General features: G+C 31.8%; 1 protein-coding gene across 1 annotated transcript; it reads left to right on the forward strand.

The window, feature by feature from the left end:
* The first annotated feature begins 221 nt into the window (after positions 1-221).
* MS3_00007869 (uncharacterized protein) lies at positions 222-16,349 on the forward strand. The gene is made up of 8 exons (XM_051216213.1): positions 222-245; positions 291-424; positions 461-516; positions 550-591; positions 3,869-4,905; positions 4,944-5,281; positions 14,468-14,564; positions 16,034-16,349. Exons 5-6 carry the CDS (start codon positions 4,887-4,889, stop codon positions 5,279-5,281), a joined length of 357 nt encoding a protein of 118 aa, XP_051066778.1. The 5' UTR covers positions 222-245; positions 291-424; positions 461-516; positions 550-591; positions 3,869-4,886; the 3' UTR covers positions 14,468-14,564; positions 16,034-16,349.
* The last annotated feature ends 9,611 nt before the right edge of the window (positions 16,350-25,960 follow it).

Genomic DNA, 25,960 nt, shown 5'->3' on the forward strand with positions numbered 1-25,960 from the left:
GTAGAATTTGTTTTTTGACGTTCTTAGCTTGTCAGCGTGCTTAAGAATAAAATCAGGCTTTCAGGTCATTGTGGTGTGATAAGTGAAACTACTGGCTACAAATAAGTATTTCAGTAACAACTCGTTAAGTTCGGGATAACTATTGAGTACCGATCGAAGTTTGTCAATTAGATGTTTTATGGGGAATTGATGTATTCTACAGCTAGAAAACAAACCTGAGCTCTGATGACTTATTAAGATCGAGAGTATGTTCAAATAATTCATACAAGGTTCAACTATGGCCTCCATAGCAAAAATAGTACTGGCTTTTGTTTGAATACCTTCCAAGTATGGATCGAAATTGAAATTCGTTACTAATGCCAACTCAAGACGTTTGGCGCACGCAACAAAAGGCGGTCTTACTCCGTCACCAATATTGATAAGCGTAAGCTAGAGTCCATTTCCAACTTGAAAGCAATAGTGTTCTATGATGAAAATGAAATTTTATTATTTAGTGACAGGTGAATGTTCAGAATGGTAAAAAATTTCATCAATGGATTTAATTTACAGAATATTTTATCCACAATTTCGTTGTTTTGAAAAAAATTTCGGGTAAATCTTGGGGTTTTCTTGAAAGTCGCGAAAAATTTGGTAGTTGTTGTCAAACCCAATCTCTCAAGTTTGAGGAAATTTTGGGGAATTTCGGGGAAATCTCCAAAGTCAAATGACCTCCACTGAAGTTAAAGGGGAATTTTGGGGAAATATTTGGAAATTTCCCTTCATCTTGGGAAATTTTCGCGTTTTGGTGCCATTTCTTGTAAATTTCCACAAAGTTTGCTATAGCGGCTTCCCTAAAATTAGGATTTCGGGAAGCTTAGGGAGATTTTGGGGGAAAACCTCGAAATGTCATAAGGTTCCGGAGAAATATTGTGGTAAACCCTAAATTTTCCCCAAAAACTTTGAGGAGTTTCCTCAGACTTGGGTAAACTTTGGGTTTTTTGTGCCGGTACTGGAACGTTCCATAAAAGTTTCTCAAAACGGATGAAAGTTTCCCTGAAATTCGGAGATTAAGTTATTTGTTACCTAACGTTTGCATTTGGGTAGTAGAAAAGTATTCTTGGCTACAAAGATATATTATTCATTAATTTTATTTCGATTTAACTCACATATTCAAAGGTAAAAATAGCTAATAGTTTGAATTGTAACTCCCATATGATGCCTGTATATTGGGCCGATCTCTCGATTTTGGGTTAAATTTTTATCAGTTTTGGATAAAATTTGAAAAAGCTGCAGTAGAAACTTTTGGAGAGAGGCGACAAAACCTTAAACTTTCAAATTATTGTGGGGGATTCCCCAGAATATTTGAGATAACTTTGGATTTCGTTTAATATTTCCCCAAACTTTGGAAAGTTACTGACTTTAAGATGTTTCCAGGAAATCTTTTCGACGGGAACTGGTATCACTGCAAAGGTTAATGGATGAAACATAGATTATAAATCGGATTTTAGTTAATGAGATCAGATACAAAGAGATCTATCTTTAGTTCATCGACACAGACATTCTTCCCCCGCCAATGAAAACTCAAACTTTTTGGCTTTATACTACCAAATCCGGAAGAAAAGGCAAATGTCCAGGTGATCCAGTTTTCATTGTGTCCAGTCGTTAGAATCCTGTGATCGTTTCGTACAGTAGGAAAAGACAAGCATGTTATGAAGTCTCAACGCAAAACCAAAAGTGAATGTAGAAAAAGGGTAATCTCGTAGGAAACTGGCCTAAAAAGCGAAGTATCATCGAAGCGACTGTCAAATTCCAAAACCTTTTAAGTTTCAGAAAAACTTAAGCACACATCAAGCAGCTACCTCTGATATTGCTACAAGTCACAAGCCCTCAAAAGCTGTGAGTGGTCACAAAAACGTGTATGACCACCCTCTCCATTCTTGTTTAACTCTGTCGTAGACATGCTGTGAAACATGGCCGGTAAGAGAAGAGGATATTCGTAGGTTATCAGTATTCGACCATAGGTGTCTTCGAAACATTGCTCATATATCCTGGGACCACCGAATAAGTTATGTAGTTGTTAGGAAACGGGTACTAGGTAAGAATGGTAAATCAATTGATGAAGTAGTGAAGCTTCATCAGTTGAGATGGCTGGAACACGTGTTACGTATGCCCAACCACCAAATGCCTTGACGTGCGATATTCAGTGGTATAGGAGTAGATTGGAAGAAAGCTAAGGGCGGCCAGACCAAAACATGGCACAAGTCCATGAAGTCACTGAAAAGCGGACTAAGCCATATTGGTAGGTGTAGACTACCTGGTTGGGATCCGCGAGATGATAGCAACCGATGGTTAGAGACCCTGAATGACATGGCTCAAAATCGTTTGCAATGGCGCAGGTGCATACACTCTTTGTGTTCTCCCATATTCTAATCTTCTGAATTCTTCATGTCCGTTTCTTTTTCCTCTTTCCAAATTTATTTCACTGGATTATACTCCTTGAATAACATCTTCAAACCCTAATCCTTCCGATTACTGCTTATACTTTTACTACATTTGCTACTATGGGGTTTGAATTGGCAACTGCATGTTTGTGCTAATGTGGTGTGGCAACTTGAACTGACGTACGTACGTACAAAGTTCTACGTTGTTACTGAACTACTGACCGATGACCTGGTTTCTACTCAACCAGTCAACTCATCTTTGAATATGGTACGGATTTTTAAGCTCGCATAAACATGAGTGGTGTACATAAGTTCAAAATAGGTCTTGTGACCCATTTTCCCGCACCAATCCATCCAAACCTGGATGTAAATATAAGTCCTCTTATTCCACCTATTGCCGCGCAATGTGAGTTATCTTTCTCGACAATAAGAAAAATGTACAACTCACCCCAATGGTGAACATTGTGCAAACTGATAGGCGTCGGACCCGACCAGTCTATATTTAGGCGTCTGGATGCTAACCATCTCTGTTTTAGAAAGTTTTTTAAACCACTTTTAGTTACATAGGACAGTTTAAGTCAAACGGAGCTATTGCTGCTGTTCATTTTTACTAACTATGACGGTTTTCAATGCATTTCCTTCTAAAGATTTTATAAGAAGCTTTGCACTTTGTCACGGAATTTTCTAGCATTGTTTCGAAAAGAAACGGTTGCTTAAATACAACTTTGCAAGGACAGTTACTATTCATCGTGCCACAAATATCTTCATTCCTGGCATTTCAAACGTTACGCACTGGTTGCAGTTATCTTAAACCCCTTCGTAACAACTGTGTGACACCTTATTTTAGTTTGCAAGTTTAGTCCCAGGAAAATACCTTAGATCTCCGGATGTATTTATGCAGGATAACTCATCATTTCTAGTTACACGCTTGTCTCGACCTCCCGATCTATGCATATCATGGTGGATACGGAGGATCCACCTAGGGGAGTTGTGAAACCCTGATTCCATACCGATAGTGCACATGGGCTCCAGGATCTTAAAGAAATAAGTGGCGTCTAAACATATTGCTGGTCACCAGCTAACATGGGATTGCATCTCCTTACTTTGCTTCACTGCCTTGTGGATTGAACCGTTAGATCAAAGACTTAGGGCGTGGCCTAACAAGAAAACCACCTGCTTGGTTTGGGCAATCGGACAATATCTCAGCCCTCACATAAATCAAGTGACTTTTGGGGCGTATATTTATTCGGTGCCCTTTTGTACCAATTTTTATGCGTTTAAATAAATAAATATCGTGATGCACTTAAGGACATTGACTAGCGTTTACCAAGGATCAAACTACAGAGATCAAGCATATGTACACTTCCGAATCCGTTTAACGTTCTCTTTATCTTGTTTCACCCTCCTTTTTCGAGACGAACTTCACTGCTTTCTAAATTTAATTTCAGTGAAACTCTGCGTTTTAGAAATCCGAGGTGGAAATACCCTTGTATTTTAAAGTAATTGAATGGAACTTACTTTTCTGAAATGAAAATACTTGACCACTTTTAGTTATCTGTAAAGAAAATTTTAATTTCATTCCTACCCCACTGGACTGTGAAACATTTGTTGTTCTCTTATTTTTTTATTCCTTGTTCCAGTGTTTTAAGGTACGAAACTGTCGTCCCTCGTCTTTTATCCAGTTTGTCCTAAATTTACTAATGTTGGTTTACAAAGTGTCTTGCTAAAATATGTAAAAATAAATTTTTCTATCAGTGTTTCAAATATTCATATGTTTGTAGTAGGCATATTACTTGCAAAGTTTTGACATGTTTTAGCTTTAAATAATAGGATTTAAACAAAGGTGTTTTGTTCAACATTTACCCGTAACAAATGGTTTTTTAAGTAAAAACAAAACTGTATGAAAAAACTCGAAACCTCATTATTCAAGAGGTTCTTATTATCTAACGGGTTTGCTAAAAAGTGGAACTCTGCTTGATGAGCATTACGCCAAATTAACTAGTAAATCTAATAACCTTCCAAGCCCACTCGAGACGTTAATAAAACTACAGAAAATGAGAAATCGTAGTTTTATTAGGTACGATACAGGTAAACTCCATACAAAAATCGCTTAGTTTCTACAGCTGTTGTAATTCATATCATTTTAAACATAACTGGCCTTGAAGATATACTTGTAGAATGGTCACTTTTGACACTTATACAATAAAATTAAACAATCAAAGCAATTATTAACAGCTATTTGATACGTCTATAACTTATCCTAATGTTTTTTTCTTCTACAAGGCCTCACTTGATAACTATTTTAAAACGTACATGAATTCGCTTGATGTTATAAAAACTTATCCTGTATTTGATTTTAGATTTCACCACAAAAGCTTTGAAGTATAGTTGGATTCTTCCTAGGGAACTTTGGGTCTTGTCTTTGCTAACCAGTGTCTGGGTCGGTCAGTAAAACCGTGTTATGTAATGCGCGATCTTTCAAATGGTATACAGTTGTTATATATTGTTATTTAATTTTTAAAGCGGAAATACAGAGTATAGCCAAGCTCCAAGCTCATATTCGAGGTATTCTGGCTCGCACAAGGTTCAAGAAAGCTTTACAAATTTTTCGAAATATAGTATCGGAATGTGGTGAATCCGAAGATAATTTAAGTCAGTTCCAATACACGTTTAATCATTTTGGGAAGAACAGAACATGTTCAGTCAACAGCACCAGTACTTCTGAGAAGTTAAAACTTCCTGAGCTGTACGCTCTCAGAAACAATCTTTTCCTCGAAGCTATATGGTTGGATCAGGCTATCAACAGTCGTCGTCATTTTCTGATGTATAAACAAGACTTCAATGCACATTTCGATCAATGAGTATGTAGTGTAATATAATACAACTTATTTGCTCATCAACTTCATACTGATTTATATATCTCGTATTTCGAATGGCATGTTATGGTTTCACTGATCGTTTTCAGTCAGTTTAATGTGCTGCCACCTCATTTTCCCAAATTCAAGTTCAAGGATCTGGGTCTGGAACTTAGTAGTCAACAGCTGAGTGTTAAGTAAACCGTAACACCACAATATGTCATGTGCTTAATCTTCATGTTTCCAATTATCCTACCGCTAGTGAACAAAACGTCTGTATAACTGGAACAATTTCTGTTATACATAAGGGTTTCAGTTTTTAACGATATACATTTTATGTGCTAAAAATGAGTGAATGAAGTTTTGATCAGAAGATGATAAAGTACATCATTATTTGTTTATGTGACTGAACTAGTGACATAAAACCCCGAATTGAGTTTTTTTCTCTATGCTTCGTTAAAAAAACAACATCATGTTTATAGGTGAGAATTCTTGATGCCTCATTTATGAACCTGAGAACCACTACAAACAATGTAGTTATGAACGAACTTCATGATCTCTTCTCATTTTGAAAACAAAGTAAAATGAATCACAAGTTAATCTTAAAGCCTTACCAAAGCCAGTACTTTTTAAGCTGGGATAGCTTAGGTTACCGTTAGGAATAGAGCTAAATTGGCAAATGCATAACCAATTTTATTTTGAACTATTTCGAAGCTTGTCTTGATAAAATTCCTATACACATTTCGCCTACTTATTCTTTTAACGAGTAGTAATGTGAATTTTCAAGATTTTCTTTGGATAATGATACTGCAGTTAATTCAGTTAATTTTCTGCCAATAGAAATAATTCACTCTAGTATTTTATCGTCTGAAACACTGCTTCTCAAATACTTAGTTGGTTATGCAAAAATTACATATTGCTCCAAAACTAATTTTAAGGGAAGAATTTAAGGAGTCATTTATTTTAAACGGAATAGAAACTGACAGAATCAGAAAACACGTACAAATATGTTGAATTACCATTGAAAATTCTACTTCTTACTCTCTTGGCTAGATGACTAACCTGTCATATTAAGAGAATACTATTAAATTTTTAGGTCGTAGATTTTTAAGTTCTAAATCAATTTTAATACGAATTATGAAAATGAATAAGTATCCTATCTGGGTGTACATAATCTTATACTTGTGTGTTTTATAATTCTTACGTTGTTGTTACTTATCAATAACCCTCTTATCATAGAACCGGTGAATTAACGGATTGCGTTCTATCGAGAAGTTTGTTATCATAACTGTTTACTATTATAGATCTAGTTTTAACTTGTTTAATGATTCAACTCCTAACAAATAAGCGGCTGTGTAGAAAAACTGTTTGATTTATTTCTTTACTACCAAAAATGTATGTTACATTCATGGATATTTGATTTCCGGATAATTTATCGACTCAACACTATATTAAACCTAGGTTTGATGAGATGTAGACAAATCCAGTCAAGTGAATGTCATTTACAAAAAACAGGTTGACAATATACAGTATTTTAAAAGAGATATCATATACATGATGGATTTCTCTTCAACTTTATCAACTAAATACGACAAATTTGAATTTTGGACAAACTTGAGCTTTACATCTTACAGTTATTCAAAAAATCTTCAATGGAATGTTAACTAAATTAATTCATGGCTTCATCCGTTCTCACACCTTAGTGACTGTAATGCAGTAGTACAATTACAGTCTCTTCGTGACTTGATCCAAGAGGTATGAATTCAGATTCTGACATTATGATGCTTGATTTCAGTTCTGGGACAACAAATCGGGCAGTTTTAGACGTCTATAAACGTTCGTTGACCAAATCTTCTAAAATAACCAAACGTGCCAGTTCCTAATACTATTTTCATGTATTTAAAGAAAGCAATTTTTCCTATCAGTAAGAAGGACTTGTAACATTTACACAAGTAATAAGCGAATTTATCTGTCTGCTAGCTCTTTCTTAAATTCTTCCATTGACTCAACAGTCATTTGCCTACCACTGGTGAACGTGACTCTTTTACCTCAGGGTTTTAGAAATTGGCCTACTTACCTGCGAAGTTATCTTCTAAGATTAGTCCGTTTCAACATCTTATGCAGAAATAGTATGTGAAGCTGTCAAGTAGTTGCTTTAACACTGAGTTGCTAGGTTAATTCCAATACATCCGAGACCATAATTTGACATTTATCAACATGTAGCGTTGATAAAATATTGGACTTTCAATAGGCGCTTATATTGCATATCATTCTAGTTTATCCTACCTTACTAATGTTAGATGCTGACACTGGAGGCAGAATAAACGAATACGTGATCGATTATAAGTACTTTTGGATAATTTCTCGTGTATGAAGGGATTCGATGACTAGAAATGTTTATTTCGAAAATGTATTATTCGACGAATGAGGTTAATCTGTTGATAGAAATGTAAACATGACAATATAAAATTCTGTATCATATCACAACGTCATCTAATGTAGAAAACTGTCTTGAAAAATATTTTTTGACTAGACCAAATAATAACACTAGTTCATAAAGTTACTGCTTGTCTGAAGTATAGCTATGCGGGTTTATTGAGATGATAAGAATTTGTTGTGAAGGCATACTTCAATTAACTTAGTCTATCAAAGGAGTTTTTTTAGTTAAGTAATGGCGATATGTAGATTTTAAAAAAAATAATTAATTTGAATGGATGATAAGGAGAAGACAAAAGTAAATTATCTGTCAACGTAAACCATCCGGTATTTTGCTCATCCACGACCCCGTCTCGTGGGATGCGTACACAGGACCTATCAGTCTCGTGCGCGAGAGCTTAACCTCTAACCACTGAGCCTCCATCCAAAGGTGTTAGTGTTTAACTTCAACTAATATCAGTTATGTTCCTTTCGTATTACTAATTACTTAATGATGTAATAGTGTGCAGCAAATCGAAAAATATCTGATCTTATTCACCTACTAGTAATCCCTGACTAATCCGCACATAATATTTTCTGACAAAGAAAAATTAAGAATGCGCTTATAATTCATATGGTTTTAATAGTAGTTATGCAGATTTTCATTTATTTTCAACAAGTTAATGATTGGAGGCATATAATCAATCAACTCATTTTTGCCTAAATGTAACTAGTCGATCTATACTTTTAAATTATTTTGATTAATCAAGAATCTATCTTATATTAAACCGTAAAAATCATTCCTTGTCTGATAACTATTCATATCAATACTAATCTCCTCAATGTTGACATAATTTATTTGCGCATTTTTTGGATTTGTGTTATAGCATTCTAATTAATCCAGTATGACATCACATAAAAGTTATAACATTAACACCGTTAGATGCTGGCTCAGTAGTCTAGAGGTTAAGCGTTCACAAACGAGATCGAAGTTCCTGGGTTTGAATCTCGTGAGCGGGATCGTAGATGCGCACTGCTGAGGAGTCCCATAATAAGAAGAAATGGCCGTTCAATGCTTCCAGATTTTCAATGATGATCTAACATCAATCGGTTCATGATCTCAATCAACAAATTATAAAAATATCAATAAAATCTTTTGATAATTATCATTTTCAAAATTATTTTCTTATTTTTAATTGGTGAATAGTAAGTAAGTATTTCTTATTAGCCATATGATATATTTCAATAGTTGAAATCGTGCGTTGATTGAAGCCAGATCACCATGGAAAACCTGAAAGCACTGGATGGCCGTTTCGTCCTAGTATGGGACTTCTCAACAGTGCGGATCCACGATCCCACCCCCCGTGAGATTCGAACCCAGGACTTATCAGTCTCGCGCGCGTGTGTCAATTAATTTTCTTAAAAGGAAAAAAGAATGATTTTCCATACCAATTAATCTTTATAAATATTCTACTTAAATCTTATTATTATTTTCTTTCTGAGAGTAAGAAAAATGCTTTATTCCCTTTTACCTTTTGTTTAATGTTTTATTGTATACATTGATATGAATACTTTTGTTATTTTGGATGTGAATAAAATTATCAATAAGGATTAACATGAAGAAATAGGTACTGATTGATAAATAGATAAATTCAATATATCAAGCGTGAAATCATTTCACTTTAATTCATTAATTATTATTTTGTTTGAGTGTATATGATATGTTATGTAATTATTAAACTGAAAGTAATTGGAGTAAATATTGTTCTTTTTTTTGTAATACAAATACTAAGTAGATCATTGTCTTTTACCTATTCAATATTTATTCATCTTGTCATTCCATTCATTGATTGTATATATTTGTAAACAAATAACTGTTAATCTGTTCCCCCCTCAGTTTATATGCTATAACCACTGTAAACATACTGTTTATAATTCAGTAAACTACTATTGATTTGAGAATTGCATGGTAATTCTGCATATGATTGTTTCTCTACAAAAAGATGTGACACGTGCCATTTTTGTGATATTTTTCCCTAAGTTATTTATATATATACTCACTAAATATAAATAATAACAATAAGCGAATGGTTCATTGTTCATTTCGTCTAATTAACTAACGTTTAATACGGTTCCAATCTAATATGAATTTAATTGGATTACTAAAGGAGAATGGTGCTAAGCGGATGATGTAGTCAGTCTCTTTCTGTCAGAATTGGATTATTTTTAAGTCGAATAGATTATGACAATTTTAAATCTTTATACATTAATTGTCGACTGGATTTTATTCAATAAGAAAGTTGTTTTACGTAATGAATAGATATTAAAGAAATTGTCATTCGTCTGAATAATAAAGGAACCATACTTTATCATGTCAAACCTTAAAATGTGATTAAAATCCTGTCAGCTAATTATAATATATAAATAGAATGATCATAGAAATACAATGATCCTATGAACGAATAGAAAGCTATAGATAACAGTCATACTCAAAGCTGAGAATAAATGGTTAGTTATTTGTTCTAGACGTAAAATTTAAACAATCTGGATTGACTTCACAACATTTTTCATGATCATCAGTTTGATTTGATATTATATAGTAATATACACATTCTAATTCATGAATTTACTCTTGCTATTTGCAAAGGCAAACAGGTTATTTATTATATTTATTACTACTGGCAAATTTTATCATTTATCTCTAGCTTCTTTATCGAAAATATTCTGAAGATAATTTTAAAAAAACTGTATATTCACAAATTAAATCTATTATTTGGAAGAAGACTTATTAATTTTAGATGACAGAACTGTATATTTCAGCTGTACAATAATGTCTGAACTAATCCGGTCTCACTTATTCACCTATATTTGTCTAGTGTCAAATCAATCATAATGTAATTCTATGGTATTGACGGGAGTCTGATTTAACACTGCTTTAGGTAATCAGTCCGTCACATGAAGGATGGTGATAGAAGTGTTAGAAATCTAATGTATCATACACTAACTTGAGTCGGCTTTGACACTTGTGGTTTTTATCTGGGTATGAAACACTAGAGATGAGATAATTGAGAATGAAAATTTTCATCTTCAACAGATTTTAACTTTGGAAACTAGAAAAATAAAACTGGCCCTGGTGCATGATCATCACTTAAACCATTATCCTAATGGGACCCCATATAAATCTAGAATGATCCAAATAACCGAATATGTGTACTTCAATGTGACGAAGCGATGCGTTTTAACAGATACATTTCATCATAATGAACCTATTAATGACCATTGCTCTCTGGTTATGTAAATATCGATTGATAATTCATTTATGTAATGTGATAATTTGAAATGAAGGGTAGCTTTATTAGTTCTTTATTTATTAGTGGCGTCGCACATCCTATATAACTCATTGTATTAAAGAGGTGTTGATCAATAACATAAATTAAACCCAATGATAAAAGTGTCTTAGATTCATTTAATTTTACTTAATCAAACAATGATATTGAATAAATACAACTATCTTTACAATGTTGTCGAATTATTTCTTGTGTATGTATTGAATATCTCATCTTATTCCAAATTTGTCTAAATTACAATACTGAATACTGACGTTTAATGTTTTCAAAAAGTAAGTGTTCCATCTATAACGAACAAAGTAATTCAGATTTCAACAGAAATTTAAGTTTATTATTATTGTCTTCTGTGGTTCTCTGGTAATTTTCATTGACTTTCACTTCGAGATGACAGTTATTGTCAAAACGTACTTTTAGTGCATGCATATTCTATATACAACGCAGAAATCAGCTATTTGTTCTAAAAATAAGTGCTAACATATTCAATATCAAACGATAAGAATAACTAATTAATGTGTAAATGATAAAGATTGTAACTTTTTTTTACTGTATGTACAAACAGTGGGTCACAAAAAGCGTAACGAAGACAGTCTATTGATCGGTTTTCATAGAATGACACAGTATGATACTTCCTTGCCTAAGAATATTTCCAGAAAACTCTAATAGACTATTAATTCAATATTGGTCATCATTTTCGTTTATCTATTACAATGGAGAGAAGAAAAATGACATGTTTGTGTTTAATCATCTCTTCTTTTGTTTATATTCAACAAAGATTTTTTTATTTATTTGTTTATTTACGTATTTATTGAATAACTGAAGTATTCCTCCTTCTTTTCAGTTATATTTCATATTGCCAGAAGGAAACTGAGCTCTTTCTCTCTCTCCTATTCTTAACATTATCGGCATAAACATGACCATCATCATTCTCACCATTCTCAACTTATAAAGTCTCTTACTCAGGCTGAAACGTGATTTTAGATCAAATATTATCTGAGAATCTCACCTACTAAGTAGAAACAGCAGGAAATTGAAATTGATTCTTTCATCATTTAACACGTCTATGGGTATACATATATATATATATATATATATATATATATATATATATATATATATATATATATATATATATTCATTCACATCAAGTGTATGCAAAGCCTGAGGGCTAAGTTAATGAATGAAGTGAGGAGAAATTATTTTATTTTGTCCACTCTTCTTGACACAGATTGGTTAATCATATTAAATAATAATTTTATTTTCAAATTATTATTATTATTATTATTATTATTATTATTAGTAGTAGTAGTAGGGTGATTTCATAATCTTGACTAATATCCCTATAGATAATACAGAAGATTGTAATTAATTACACATGAGCGAAGAAGCATTGTTTTATTAGTTAGGCGTAACAATATATTGGAAAAAAAAGAAATAATGAGTAAGAGTGTCTCCCCACTGATTAAAAGAAAAAAAATAGTTCCGAAGCAAACTACTCTTTTTTTCTTATTTGTGAAAGTTTATTATAGTCATTCAAATAGACATATAATGGATTAGACATGGAGATAAATTCTATCACATGTAAGTATTAGATTAATAGTAAAGCTTGTTTCTTCTATATTTTATCAACCACTGGTAAGTATCCTTCACAACTAGACTTCAAACTATACCGAACTTGATGGTTTTCTGAATAAAAGCGTACTTTGTAGATATCTAGGAATGATTCCTCTTGTGCCTTATCATTTAAGCCAATTATATTTAGGCTCTAATCATAGAGAAAAAGCCGCCTACATAGTTTATTAAATTCATTTGTGTTACGCACTGATTGAAACTAATTGTCACTTATTTCGATTTGTTTTTTGAATTAATATGTGTTATGTGTAAAATTTCAAGTCTCGGAACAATGTAGTCTTAAACTGTTTGATAGTGATATTTACAATTGCAAGGCTTCGATCGTTTTTAAATTGTAATATGGAAGAGGTGTTTAGTACACTTATTTATGTAGTCTTTGATAGATGATAAAACTTTGATAAGAATTATCTTCAAACTTATTTAAGCTATCTCCATGTTATGTAGAGAGGTGGCTTACTAAGTTAAAATTTTTATCATTTAACCAGTGACCTGCAGTTTCAAATATCATCTCAACATTGAATGGAGTAATTTTCTATTAATACTAGCATTCACATAAATAATGTACTTCAAAGCTAAGAGGTTGGACGTTTACTTGATTAGTAAGTTGTAATACTTTAGAGCAAACTAACATTAGCGGCTAGAACTATCAGTTAGGTAGACGGAGAAAATGTTATCCATTTTGTAACAAATGCTAGAAATGGTTACTCCTGTTTGCTTAAATTTTGGTCAATGATACTAACGATGTGAACACGAACTCATGTAAGAGAAACTAATTCATTGTTTAATGTCAAACTACAGAGTGCTTTCATAATATATATGAAAACCACACATTAAATATATTATTTCCATATCTTCTTTCAGTTGTCCTCAACATGCTTGATAATTCTTTCAATTCTATTGTTATACTAATTGCTCTCTGTTTACATTCCTGTTCTTTTCAATTCAGTCTTCTGCTATAGGCATTCCACTTCTGATTAGTGTTACATACTACTTATATCTGTCAACATAAGTAGCATACACCGCACTTACAGTTACCGAATATTACCTTAGAAAGTTGTATATTTACCGAAAACTGCATGTCTTTTGCATAAAATACTAAAAATAATGTACATTTTTGCCATACTATATATTCTTTATAACCGATCTGTTGAATTCATAAGAATAAAGACGTTTCTGTATAAGAAATTTTCTCTTCAATGATGTCCTTTCCTTAAGCTGTACAATTGTGTTTATAGGTAATTTTCTAAATATATTATTCTATAGTAAAATAGTAGACTTTTGAAAGATTATCAGAGATAGTCAAATTAATTCAAGTTTCTAGTGTAAAAGTCTATGAAGATGAAGTGTTGAACCATTTAATAAATTAATAAAAAACTGTCAAACGATATTAAGAGTTGAGTATAATAGTCTATAAATTGAACAGAATGTTATTTCAATACAGTTAAAGTGATCGAAAGTTTCAAGTATTGAATAAGACAGGTGTTGCGTAATTTAGCAAGGTGATAAAAAAAGGTTAAAAAAATTAGGTTTTATGATAGTTTCAGAGGGAATAAGAAATAAAAAACTTATACAATAAATGCAGAAAACAACTACCTACTTTACGAAGAGGGTGAAGAATAGGATAATAACTAGTATAAGATTTGTCAAGTTAAGAAGGATTCTAAGATTATGGAAGAATAAAGGATTGAGCATGGTTCTTTTGTACAGAAGTGGTGTTTGAAACAGTGGGTTGCTACAGCTTTGATTATGCATAAATTCCTCGTCTAAAACTTTTTTTGAGCGATTTCTATTAACTTTGTAGATGATGATTCCTGTGGTGGCATGTGAACAGAGTTGATCACGTGTTCGAGGATTGAGTTTTCGATCGATTCCCATCCCACTTCAGATATTCATGTAAGGTAGTGCTCGAATATTCTTTCACAAAGTGCTTGATTTGTACGATTAAATTTGATAATTTTGTAAAATTTCTATTTCACTATGGACTACTGCATATAAAAAAAGACAAGTCATAAATGCAACAATGGAGCTCAAGAAAACGACGTCGTTGAAAGAAAATTTTCTTACCTGCAAGGCCTTCATTATTTTTGATAAGTCAATGCACATAAGATTATTTACACTGATTGGTAATTGCTTACAATATTCATAAGTGTTTTTATTTGTTTGGTTATCTCACATTTTCTTTTAATTGCCGTTAAAAATTTAGTGTAGAATCTTCAGTTATATGTTTTACAGCCACAACTACTTTGCAAATATAGTAAACTACTGAGCATTTAACACAACAAATTTAAACTTAATTTCTATCCATTACAAATGTAGTCAAAATTTATGTTTATTATATTCGCAATGAAACTTTTGAAGACTAACTTTCAAGTAATAATTCTTACGCAATAACATTTGTGTGCTATTTATAGAGATTAATATCCTGTAACAAGTTAAAGTGCAGTACGTTTAGAGTTTATCTGTATTTCTTTGGTATTTCATATCCAGTTAAGGATGTTTTATTGTCATATGAAATTACTCTTCAAGATCTACCTGTAGTTAATTCATACGGTCTACATATGGCTAGTAGGAAACACTGAACCCTGTTGATAAACTTTCAGCAAAGTATCGCTGAAATTTTGAGTGAACGAATGTTCAGTAGTAGGATTCGAAAGAGTGTCGTCCAGCTTCACAGTAAAACATGTTACTTCTGAGGTATTTCGCTATGATTGACACCTTATAAGTTTGAAATGTTAGCACTTACTTATCAATAAGTAAAAACTGATGGCAAATTATCTAGTTCTACACGTTGATAGACAAATTTTACACAGAGGATTAGTAGGTAGCTATTTTGTGGATAACAAAAACCCTTAGTTATCTCAGGATAAACATAGGGCTTTCAATTGGCGTCCAATGTTTAACAGTTGGTAATAACTCTCAGGACAAAAGCTTAAAAACATCTAACATGGGTGATTAATTAATTTAGAATAATTTTACTTACACAAATTTAGAACAGTTCAAATTGAAATATAGTAACTATGGAAGAAATTATGTATTCGTTTACAATATACACACTACTAATCAGTCATTGAATAACATTTCTCATAATTTATGCAAAGCTGTTGAAATGATGAATGAGAGTAATAAGTCATAATGCAAAAGTCAACACCAAAAAAGTGGGTACATTCAACTGATAAGTTCGGAATTCCATTGCTAGTCATACTACTCAAATGTTTAATTGTAATCTAATGAGATATATATAATATCACTTTTATTCAATTAATTTTCTCTCTTTAATTTATAAATTATTTTTCGAATATATAAAAATCTATTTTCTTTTATAAAAAAATTTATAACTAAAAATCTCTTGTTCATTTCTTATTTATAGGTATTGAAGCAAAGAGGTGAAGAAGAAGAACAACAACAACAACAACAATCAAAGTAGAAAAGTGTTAGTAGTGTTGAGTATACAGGAAGTGCTGTACACTATTATTATCTAATACACGCAATCATTTAAATGGTTTATTCAATGCATACAATGTAGCATATAAATGTTTAAAACATTTTGTTTTATCACATTTGTTATAAACAAAAAAAAAAAGAAAAATAACCGGATGACATTCATTAATAATAATAATAATAATAATAATAATAATAGAGTTTATTTAAAAACAATATACACAAATTAAGGTGAACAGTGTGATATAAGTAATAATGAAAATAAGGGGAAAAAGTTAAGATACTATTTATATTTACAATTAAGTGAACTCATTTTGACGGAACTTTATTTTGTAATTACTTAACCAATTTTAAATGATTGAATAACATGAAATAAATCTACATAGATTATATTAACTAATAATAATAATAATAATAATAATAATAATAATAATAATAATAATAGTAATAATAGTCATTATAGTTTTAACAGTAGGGTTACTAAGTAAAAGTAACCGTAATTTCTTATAGTTTACACTTATTGTAAAGAATACACTTAGTTTTATCTGGTTGATAATTTCCTTATTTAAAATTTTATAAATAATATCAATTCAATAGATTCAATGTTGATTTAGCCTTAGATAGTGTGATTAAACATTGAACAATATGATTCTTATTTGAAAAGATTATGTTAATAGTATTATTTATGATGAAGAAATGTTTTAGCATGTAATTTTATGCAACTTATAATTATTTTAATTCTTTTTGAATTATGAAAGTGTTTGTAATAGAAATTAGTGAAATGTTATGTTCTTTTCTTTTCTCTTCTCTTTTTTTTCTTTTCTTCTTTTTTCTTTTTTTGTTTTTTAATTTGAAATAGACAATGGGTGTAATGATGATTTTAATTACATTCCATGGAATACAATTAAAAATGTATAACTAAGTTGAAACATTAAACTTAATTATTGTGTTTAACATTCTGTTATGAAATAATTAATGACAATGGTGATTATTAAGTTACATGGAATAAATATGAATAGAAATGTATATAGAGTTGTTATGTTATCTACAAAACAAAATTTAGTAGGTTTATTCATGTACATATGTTTATGTAAAACAAAAATAAACAAACAAACAAATAGATCAAGATGAAAACTTCTTTTTGATTATATTATATAAGTATTCTAAAGTAAATTCATTTTGTATTGCTTACTTGAATCTTCCCATTGATGTTTAGTACTGGGATTGACTAGTCTATTACTGGTATATATGCATACTGTGTGTATTGCCTTAATTTACAAGCATTCGAGTCTTGGAGTGAACATTATTATTATTATTATTGTTAATGATTTCATTCAATATTATATTTTGGTACAATATCGAATTCTCAGCACATCAACCCTAGGATGCAGGTACATCTAACTGACAAGTCTTAAATAGAACGAAGAGTGCATCCTGAATTCCACTGCTAAACATCATTGATCTTTGCTTGTAATACTTGTGAATTAAGGCAATATCGAGGCAATACACACAGTATGCACATATGCCAATAACAGACTGGTCAACTACAGTCCTAAATAACAATGGGAAGATACAAGTAAACAACACCAAATGAATATAACTTCACCTCATTGCACAAGCAGGTGGCTATCAGGACTCAGCAGCTAAGAAGATAATGCGATGGCGTTTGACGAGTCCCAAATAGGACGAAACGTACGACCTGTATTCCACTGCTAGCCACTATCCAACTTTGCTGATAATCTAAAGTAAAGTTGGTATTTATTTATTTACGCATTCACTATTATCGGGTACAGATATGTGTACATGATTTCAAGTCATAATCCAAGATCAAACTGAAATAGACTGAGATTGTTGGGTTCAATCTTGGGACTTAATAGCTAGAAATTGAACTGCGTAACTACTGAACTACCGCTACCCAAACTTAGCGAAGAAATCTAATATATTTCTAATTAAAATAACTGGGGAAAAATTATCATTTAATTACAAATCTAAGTTTAGAATTAATGACCACCTACTAATGTTTAAGACAATGTCTAAAGTTTACTCACGATAAAAATCAGAACCATTGAATTTTCATTCAATAATCTAAAAATATGAAACTTAAAGGCTTTAGTGCTGGTGGGCGGCCTATGCTCCTCCACGAGGAGTAACAGGCGTAAGCAAGTAAAGGCTTTACTTTCAATCATATATAAAGTTGTGAGTAAGCACCATTGAATAGACTTAAACTACGACGTAACATTTGTTCGAACCTTTTTACTTTTCATTGGTTTTCTAGATAATGATAGAAACTAATTCCAGACGAAACAAACTTCATATTATATTTTTTGATTGAGATCATGAACCGATTGATGTTAGACCACGTTTGGAAACCTGAAAGCACTGGACGGCCGTTTCGTCCTATCGTGGGACTCCTCAGCAGTGCGCATCCACGATCCCGCTCGCGGGATTCGAACCCAGAGCCTTCGGTCTCGCGCACTAACGCTTACCCTACTAGGCCACTGAACTGTCATCCAATGGTGATAGTGTCTAACACCAACATTATATTGCATTAAAACGACTATTTTCCGATATCACTTTTACTGTTTTTTTAAAATTTAATGTACATTCATAATGAAAGTTCATTCGAATAATGGGAGTTCGAAATAGCAATATATGGAACTTTTTGTCATTTGTGTTTAATTTATGGAAAAAAATTGATTGTTCTGTGACAGTGGTCACATATTCAAATTATATTATGTGTACTTATAAAAAGATATTAGATATCAGCTATTGAAAAAATAATAATTCGTCACTCAAAATAAACAACAACTGAATATTACCTATTTACTGTTTAACCTTTTTTTAACCGCATAACACATCTTTATTGTCATGATACACTGATATAATATCCTAGCCATAACCTTCTTGTCACTGAACTTATCACTCTGTCTTATGATCAATTATTTAACTGTCAATAAATAAACTAGACAGTGTAATAAATCATAATCATTTGTTGAATTATTGTGATAAGCATTCATTCTTATTGTATTACCTGTTTTCATTTAAAGAATTTTGGTTTGTTTGTTGATTGATCCTTTTTAATCTTGTAGAACTATCATGCCTTTTCACTGTATTTTCCGGGAATATTTGTATTATAAACTATCACGAACATCGGTCTTACCTTAGTTATCTTAATTCTATCTGTAAATATAGTGTCACATTTCGAATTGCTTTTCAAGTATACATGTTTCGTGTTTAAATTTCATGTGAATTATATAAGTACTTGTGTTTTTCTCTACAAGTAACATGTACTTGACCTCACTTCCAATGTTTTCATTTAATAATGACTAACAGTATTCAAGTATGTATGAATACCTGAATAAATCCAAGAATAAAATAATTTCCTTGTGAATAGGACTATGCTAATTGAAGATTGATTGAAAAGTTGGAAAAATTGTATAGCTTTTTTTAATAATTAAATTTCTAGTACTGTCCACTTATTATTATCTTTACATTGAAACCTAGAAACTTTAGAATTTATAAAAAAATCAGCTTATAGTTTACGTGATGAGTATGAATAGTATGAAGTACATTTTGATTTCAAGAGTTGAGATCACGAGTCAGTTGAAGCTATACCACCATGGAAAACCTAGAAGCACTAGACGACCGTTTCGTCCTAGTATGGAAATCCTGAACAGTGCGCATCCACGAGATCACTTCGTGTGATCCATGGTGGTCTAGCTTCAATTTACTCATGAATTCAACAACTAAATTACTACAATATCCACAAAACCTCTTATTATAAAAGTATATTTCAACCAGTGAAATTTCTAAAAAAATCTCCACAAAACCCATTCCGATAATAATCATCTCCTCACTAGTGACTGACTTCAGGAGATACTCCTGGAGTTCTAGTGAGAAGCCGTTACCAGTGGAATTCAATCGGGTCTGTTGTGAGATATCAAATCACTGAAGACAATGGTGTACGGTGGTGCAACTTCGTGGATTGGTTGAAGTTAGACATTAACACCGTTGGATGTCGGCCAGCTCAGTGGTCTAGTTGGTTAAGCACTTGACGCGAGGCTCATAGGTCCTGGGTTCGAATCTCGCTGGGCGCGGGATCGTGGATGCGCACTGCTGAGGAGTTCCATACTAGAACGAGACGGCCATCCAGTGCTTCCAGGTTTTCCATGCTGGTCTAGCTTCAATTGACTCATGATTTCAACCAGTGAAATTTCTAAAAGTATATTTGTTTTAAAGAATAATATAATGAGTAAATCATTTTATTCATCATTGTTAATATGCTCAGTTACATTTTAATTAACTTTATTGATATTTATATACATGTGTTTTTTGTGTTCATTCAATTTATCCATCATTCAACCGTGATCAACCTGTTTCTTATTTAGAATTCAATGCATTCCCTTTAATTTTATTATCCTTATCTATTCTTATTCCTAATAATAATAAGTAATTCGTTACAAGAATAGTTAATAAACTAGATAGAAATAAATGAAATGAATCAGGTATTCAATTAATTAATCAAGTGAAAATGTGTTACATAATGTTTTTAGCAGATTGCATTTTGGCTTCTTTTTCTTCATTTATTCCATTCATGTTGTTTTTCTTTTTTTTTCTTTGTCTCTCTCTTAATATGTTCTTCTTTTTTTTCTTCACTCATATATTATACGTAAGAGAATAGATTAACTGAACTTACGCATTTATGAACAGATAAATTAATCATAAGGTCAATAAGTTCGATGAAGCAGATTATATATTGATGCATAAATAATACAAGTAATTGATTATAAACGTATCAATTGTATAAATTCCTGTATATATATGTGATTATGAAGAAATGTACTACAATAAAACAAATGAGATAGAAGTAAATACAAGGTTACTAAATTTATCAGATGTTTAATCAAGTCTAGTTTGTGGAAATTTGTTAAATAACATTACTGCCTTAATTAAGTGAGATAGAGTTGGTAGCTGATATCATCAAATTATTAGAAAATGGGATTGAATTATATAAAAAAAATTATTACAATCTCTACAAATTCTAATAATAATCATCATGTGCTCACTAGCGACTGGCCTCAAAATGGATTTCCTCGAGTGCTAGTGAGAAGCTGTAAACATTCGAGTCCAATCCGTGTTGGGTAGAGACAAGTATCTAACTCAGATAACAGATGAGTAGTTACGCAACCATTCATTGATCAATCAAAGTTATACATTAACACCGTTGGATGCCGGCTGAGTGGTTTGGAGGTTAAGCGTTTGTGTGCGAAACTGAAGGTCCTGGATGAGCACCGTTGAGGAGTCCCTCAATAGGACGAAACGGCCGTCCAGTGCTTCCAGGTTTTCAATGGTGGTTTGGCTTAGATCGACTCATAAATTCAACTATATAAGAAATCATTTTCTCAACAATTTTGTTAATACATCACACATTAATACTTAACACCAAACAAGACTATTTTTTGTATTGTAATGTAATTAACACAATTTTTCAAAATTTATGTTGATCATTGTTGTCTTTTGTCTCTTCCATTATAACCGTGTGTGATGGTAAGATCTGTCAATCCAACAGCTTCATGGTTATCACACGTTCACTCCAAAGTTGATTTCTCATTAAAGATAATCGTATCCTGTTGAAAATTTGTACGAATTCTGAAATACTGTTTTGGATTGACGCTTAACGATAGGCTAAATAACTGAAAAATATAAGCGATTAGCTAATATATAAAAACTGAAAAGTAGACCTAATCAGTTTAATTTCTTAAGTTCCAACATTATACCCGATTAGTGATTACTTTTAAACAAGAAGACTAAACTTACTAAATTAGAGTAAATATGTTAAACCATTAGTTCATCTGAATAATTATAATCATTTCACAAGATCAAAATTTAACTGAATTCGACTATGGCATACATAATATTAGAAATAATCTGATACAGAATGATACATTTATGACAGGTCTGAAGTTTCTATCATACTGTAGACAATGATTAAAATGTAATATACAACCAGAAATATATTCTATTGGGTACTAGTACTTCATCTATTTAAAATATGGCTCAATTTTTTGATATTTCAATGAGGGAATCACAAAAACATAATAACCACTTAAAAGTCACTTATAGCCAGATAAATACAGATTAAGAATTCAAATGTACACTGAACTTGAAAACAATTTTAGGAGCATTTATTTGAGATGAAGGTTGTTAAAATGACTGTGTGCTGTAGTTATCTGGATTCATTCTGTGGACTTTCTGAATTATTTTACTGCAAAAGGTTTACTTCTTCAATTTTTTAGTATCTTTAGTAATACTGTAGTGAACAGAACACGAGTGGGGACAATCGAGTGTATTTGAGTACAAAATTACGGAGCAAAATATCAAACTTGACTGTTCCTATTAGAAATATCAATCCATTGTCTCAGATTTCATTGTTCATGCGTTTTCAAACCAATTGCATTCCGTTTTCGTTCTTTCCTCATCGACCTTCTACTGAAATACATGCTATACCTGACTACCGTTATATACTACTACACCACAATACTTACATTTTTATTTTCATAATCAATGTAAACGTTTCTTTTGAACTACATATATACTCCAGTAGTCTGGCATGTATGTTAAGTGAAACACATTTCCTATCTTTCTGAAAGTAAACAATAACAAAAAGTTTTCAGTATTTCAAAGCTAAGTACATCATCAGGATCGTTAAAATCAGATTTTTTAATCTCATTTACAAATTATTATGTAGTACAAAATAATTGCAATTTATCTTATTCAGAACGAAGAAACTTCGTTAAGCTAGTTTATCCTTTTAACAATAAACATTCTGAATGTCTAATATGCATTTCATTGAGATCATGAATCGATTGATGTTAGACCACCATTGAAAACCTGGAAGCACTGCACGGCCATTTCGTCCTATTGGGGGAAACGGCCGTGCAGTGCTTCCAGGTTTTCAATGGTGGTCTAACATCAATCGATTCATGATCTCAATCAAAAACTTAACCTTCACAACCCCTACACTGATATCTAATATGCATCAAACAAAAAAAGTGTATATGATAAATAAAACTCTGGAAAATTATATATTGAAGTATTAAAGACCAAATATCCTTATATACTAACTCTCTATTTATAATAAAAGTTTTAAAGAAAATCTAATTCATAACCATGAATTACTTGAAGTAATTCAAATTTTAAGACACACTCAACTATCCTTAAACATTTAATTACTAATGTACATAAAGATTTAATTAAAACACTTATTTTCATTATTGTTCTTTGAGTACAAAGATGGTTCATTTTTTTTGTTTCTATGTAAAGAATATCTTAAAATTCATACAGATTTCTTAAAATGCCCAAAGTAACTATACTTCTTTTAGTACAGATTTATCCTACAGAGTATAATTTTTCTTCAAAAAAAAAACTCAATTCTATAAATGTTATGTATTATATTTTCTTTCTACTTATATAGTGTACATTTGACTAAACCAGATAAATAAATAAATGATTTGTGAAGATACTTAATAACCTTAGTAACAATGCAACAACATATTCCATTTTTCTAGAAAATTTTGTTTTTATTTACAAAAGATTATAGACAATATCACTCTTGATATCTCTTATCATTTACTCAGCTTTTGTTCGTTATCAATAGAAAATAAGTTTCCCAAATGAAAAATAAATATATTCAACAGTTTTTTGTAAGCAATGATGGATAGTGGCTAGCAGTGAAATCCAGGACGTCCTATTTGGGACTCGTCAGCTGGACGCACCTGCATCTCAGAGTTGATGTTCACTCAGGGACTCGAACCCAGTATCATTCGCTCCAAACGCCATCGCGTTATCCACTCAGCTACTGAGTCCTGATAGCCACTTGCTTGTGCAATGGGGTGAATTTAAATTCACTTAGTATTGTTTGGCTCGTATCTTCCCATTGACAGACTGATCATTTGCAGTCTTAAACCTCAATGGGAAGATACAAGACTAACAATACCAAGTGGTATTCAACACTTGTTTGTAAATTTTTGATGAGACACAAGAGTAAGACTGCAATTTATAGACGACCTATGAGCGATGCTAAAGTGACCCTGAGAGTATCCAGCTAATATCTAGGAATAAATGACAGTTATGAACGAAGTGTGAAGGATTAAAATTAGGATTTACAATTGATGGTTAAGGTTAGAAATTAGATTTAAAGTTTTCATCACGAATTGACATCAGCTATAATACCAAAACGCTATTTAACCAAATGGATAAATGAATTTTGAGCCAAAATCCAAGACCTGTCATTATATGAATTTTGAGCCAATAATATTTGATAAGTTCGTCCATAAATTATAGTCTTGCCAATACAAGAATACGGAAAATGAGGGAAATAATATTTTATCGTCTATAAACTGTGAAATTCAAGTAAATTTCATGAATGTTTTCAACTTATAAAGTAAAGTATTCCATTTGTAACTACTAGACGAAAACATTTAAAATCTTTCATCACCTAAAAGACTATTTAAAACCAGTAGAAAATTAGTTTTTTTAGTTTAACAAATTACTACTAATTACTATCATATGATCAGTTAGTTTATATTCAGTTCAGTCAGTCAGTAACAACGTAGAACTTCGTACATACGTACATCAGTTCAAGTTGCCACACCACATTAGCACAAACATGCAGTTGTCAATTCAAACCCCATAGCGGGAAAGGTAGTAAAAGTATAAGCAGTAATCGGAAGGATTAGGGTTTGAAGATGTTATTCAAGGAGTATAATCCAGTGAAATAAATTTGGAAAGAGGAAAAAGAAACGGACATGAAGAATTCAGAAGATTAGAATATGGGAGAACACAAAGAGTGTATGCACCTGCGCCATTGCAAACGATTTTGAGCCATGTCATTCAGGGTCTCTAACCATCGGTTGCTAGCGTTCTTCCAACCTACTACTATACCACTGAACATCGCACGTCGAGGTAGTCGGTGGTTGGGCATACGTAACACGTGTTCCAGCCATCTCAACTGATGAAGTTTCACTACTTCATCGATTGATTTACCATCGTTACCTAGTACCCGTTTCCTAAGAACTACATAACTTATTCGGTGGTCCCAGGATATACGAGCAATGTTTCGAAGACACCTATGATAAAATACTAGTATCCTACGAGTATCCTCTACTCTTACCGGCCATGTTTCACTGCCATAAAGTAGGACGGAACGAACTGCTGCGCAGTAAACATGTCCTTTGGTTGATAGACGGATATCTCTCCTACGCCATACTCAGTTAATATTCACTTAGCACACTACTGACTTATCTCATTTGTGAGAAGTCCAATTAATAACTGTGACATTTGTACTTTGTTCATTAATTCGTCAAACATTTTCTGACACTTGATTTCACGTACGTTCCGCAGTTAACTATTACCATTTTGAATCGCACAACTATTTAAAGTGTGTCTACCCATGTATATCGCCACTAAGTTCATATGTATACTACCGGAGTAGTCATCTGGCAATTAGATCATTATGATATGACCAGAGCTAAGTAGTTATTATTGACTACAATCCTCAGTCACTTGTTATTTTCATAAGCGAAACAAAAAAGTAATCTGAGCATCTCGTAAAGATTAAAGATTACTCTCATTATGGTATAAAAAGATACTGAAATGTAATTTTTAGCTGTTTATATCAAACTGATTTCTATTTAATTAATAGTTACCTTCCAGATGAGAACAAGTATGCTATGGAAATTAAATTTAAGGTTTAAAAGTTCCTCAACATGAAATAAGTATAAATCAGATATCCTGAACTAAGCTTCGCATACATTTCCTGACTAAATTCCTATTTTTTCTTCAGATTAATTATTAT

The sequence above is a fragment of the Schistosoma haematobium genome, chromosome 4 (assembly GCF_000699445.3).
Source record: "Schistosoma haematobium chromosome 4, whole genome shotgun sequence".
Taxonomy (NCBI): Eukaryota; Metazoa; Platyhelminthes; class Trematoda; order Strigeidida; family Schistosomatidae; genus Schistosoma; species Schistosoma haematobium.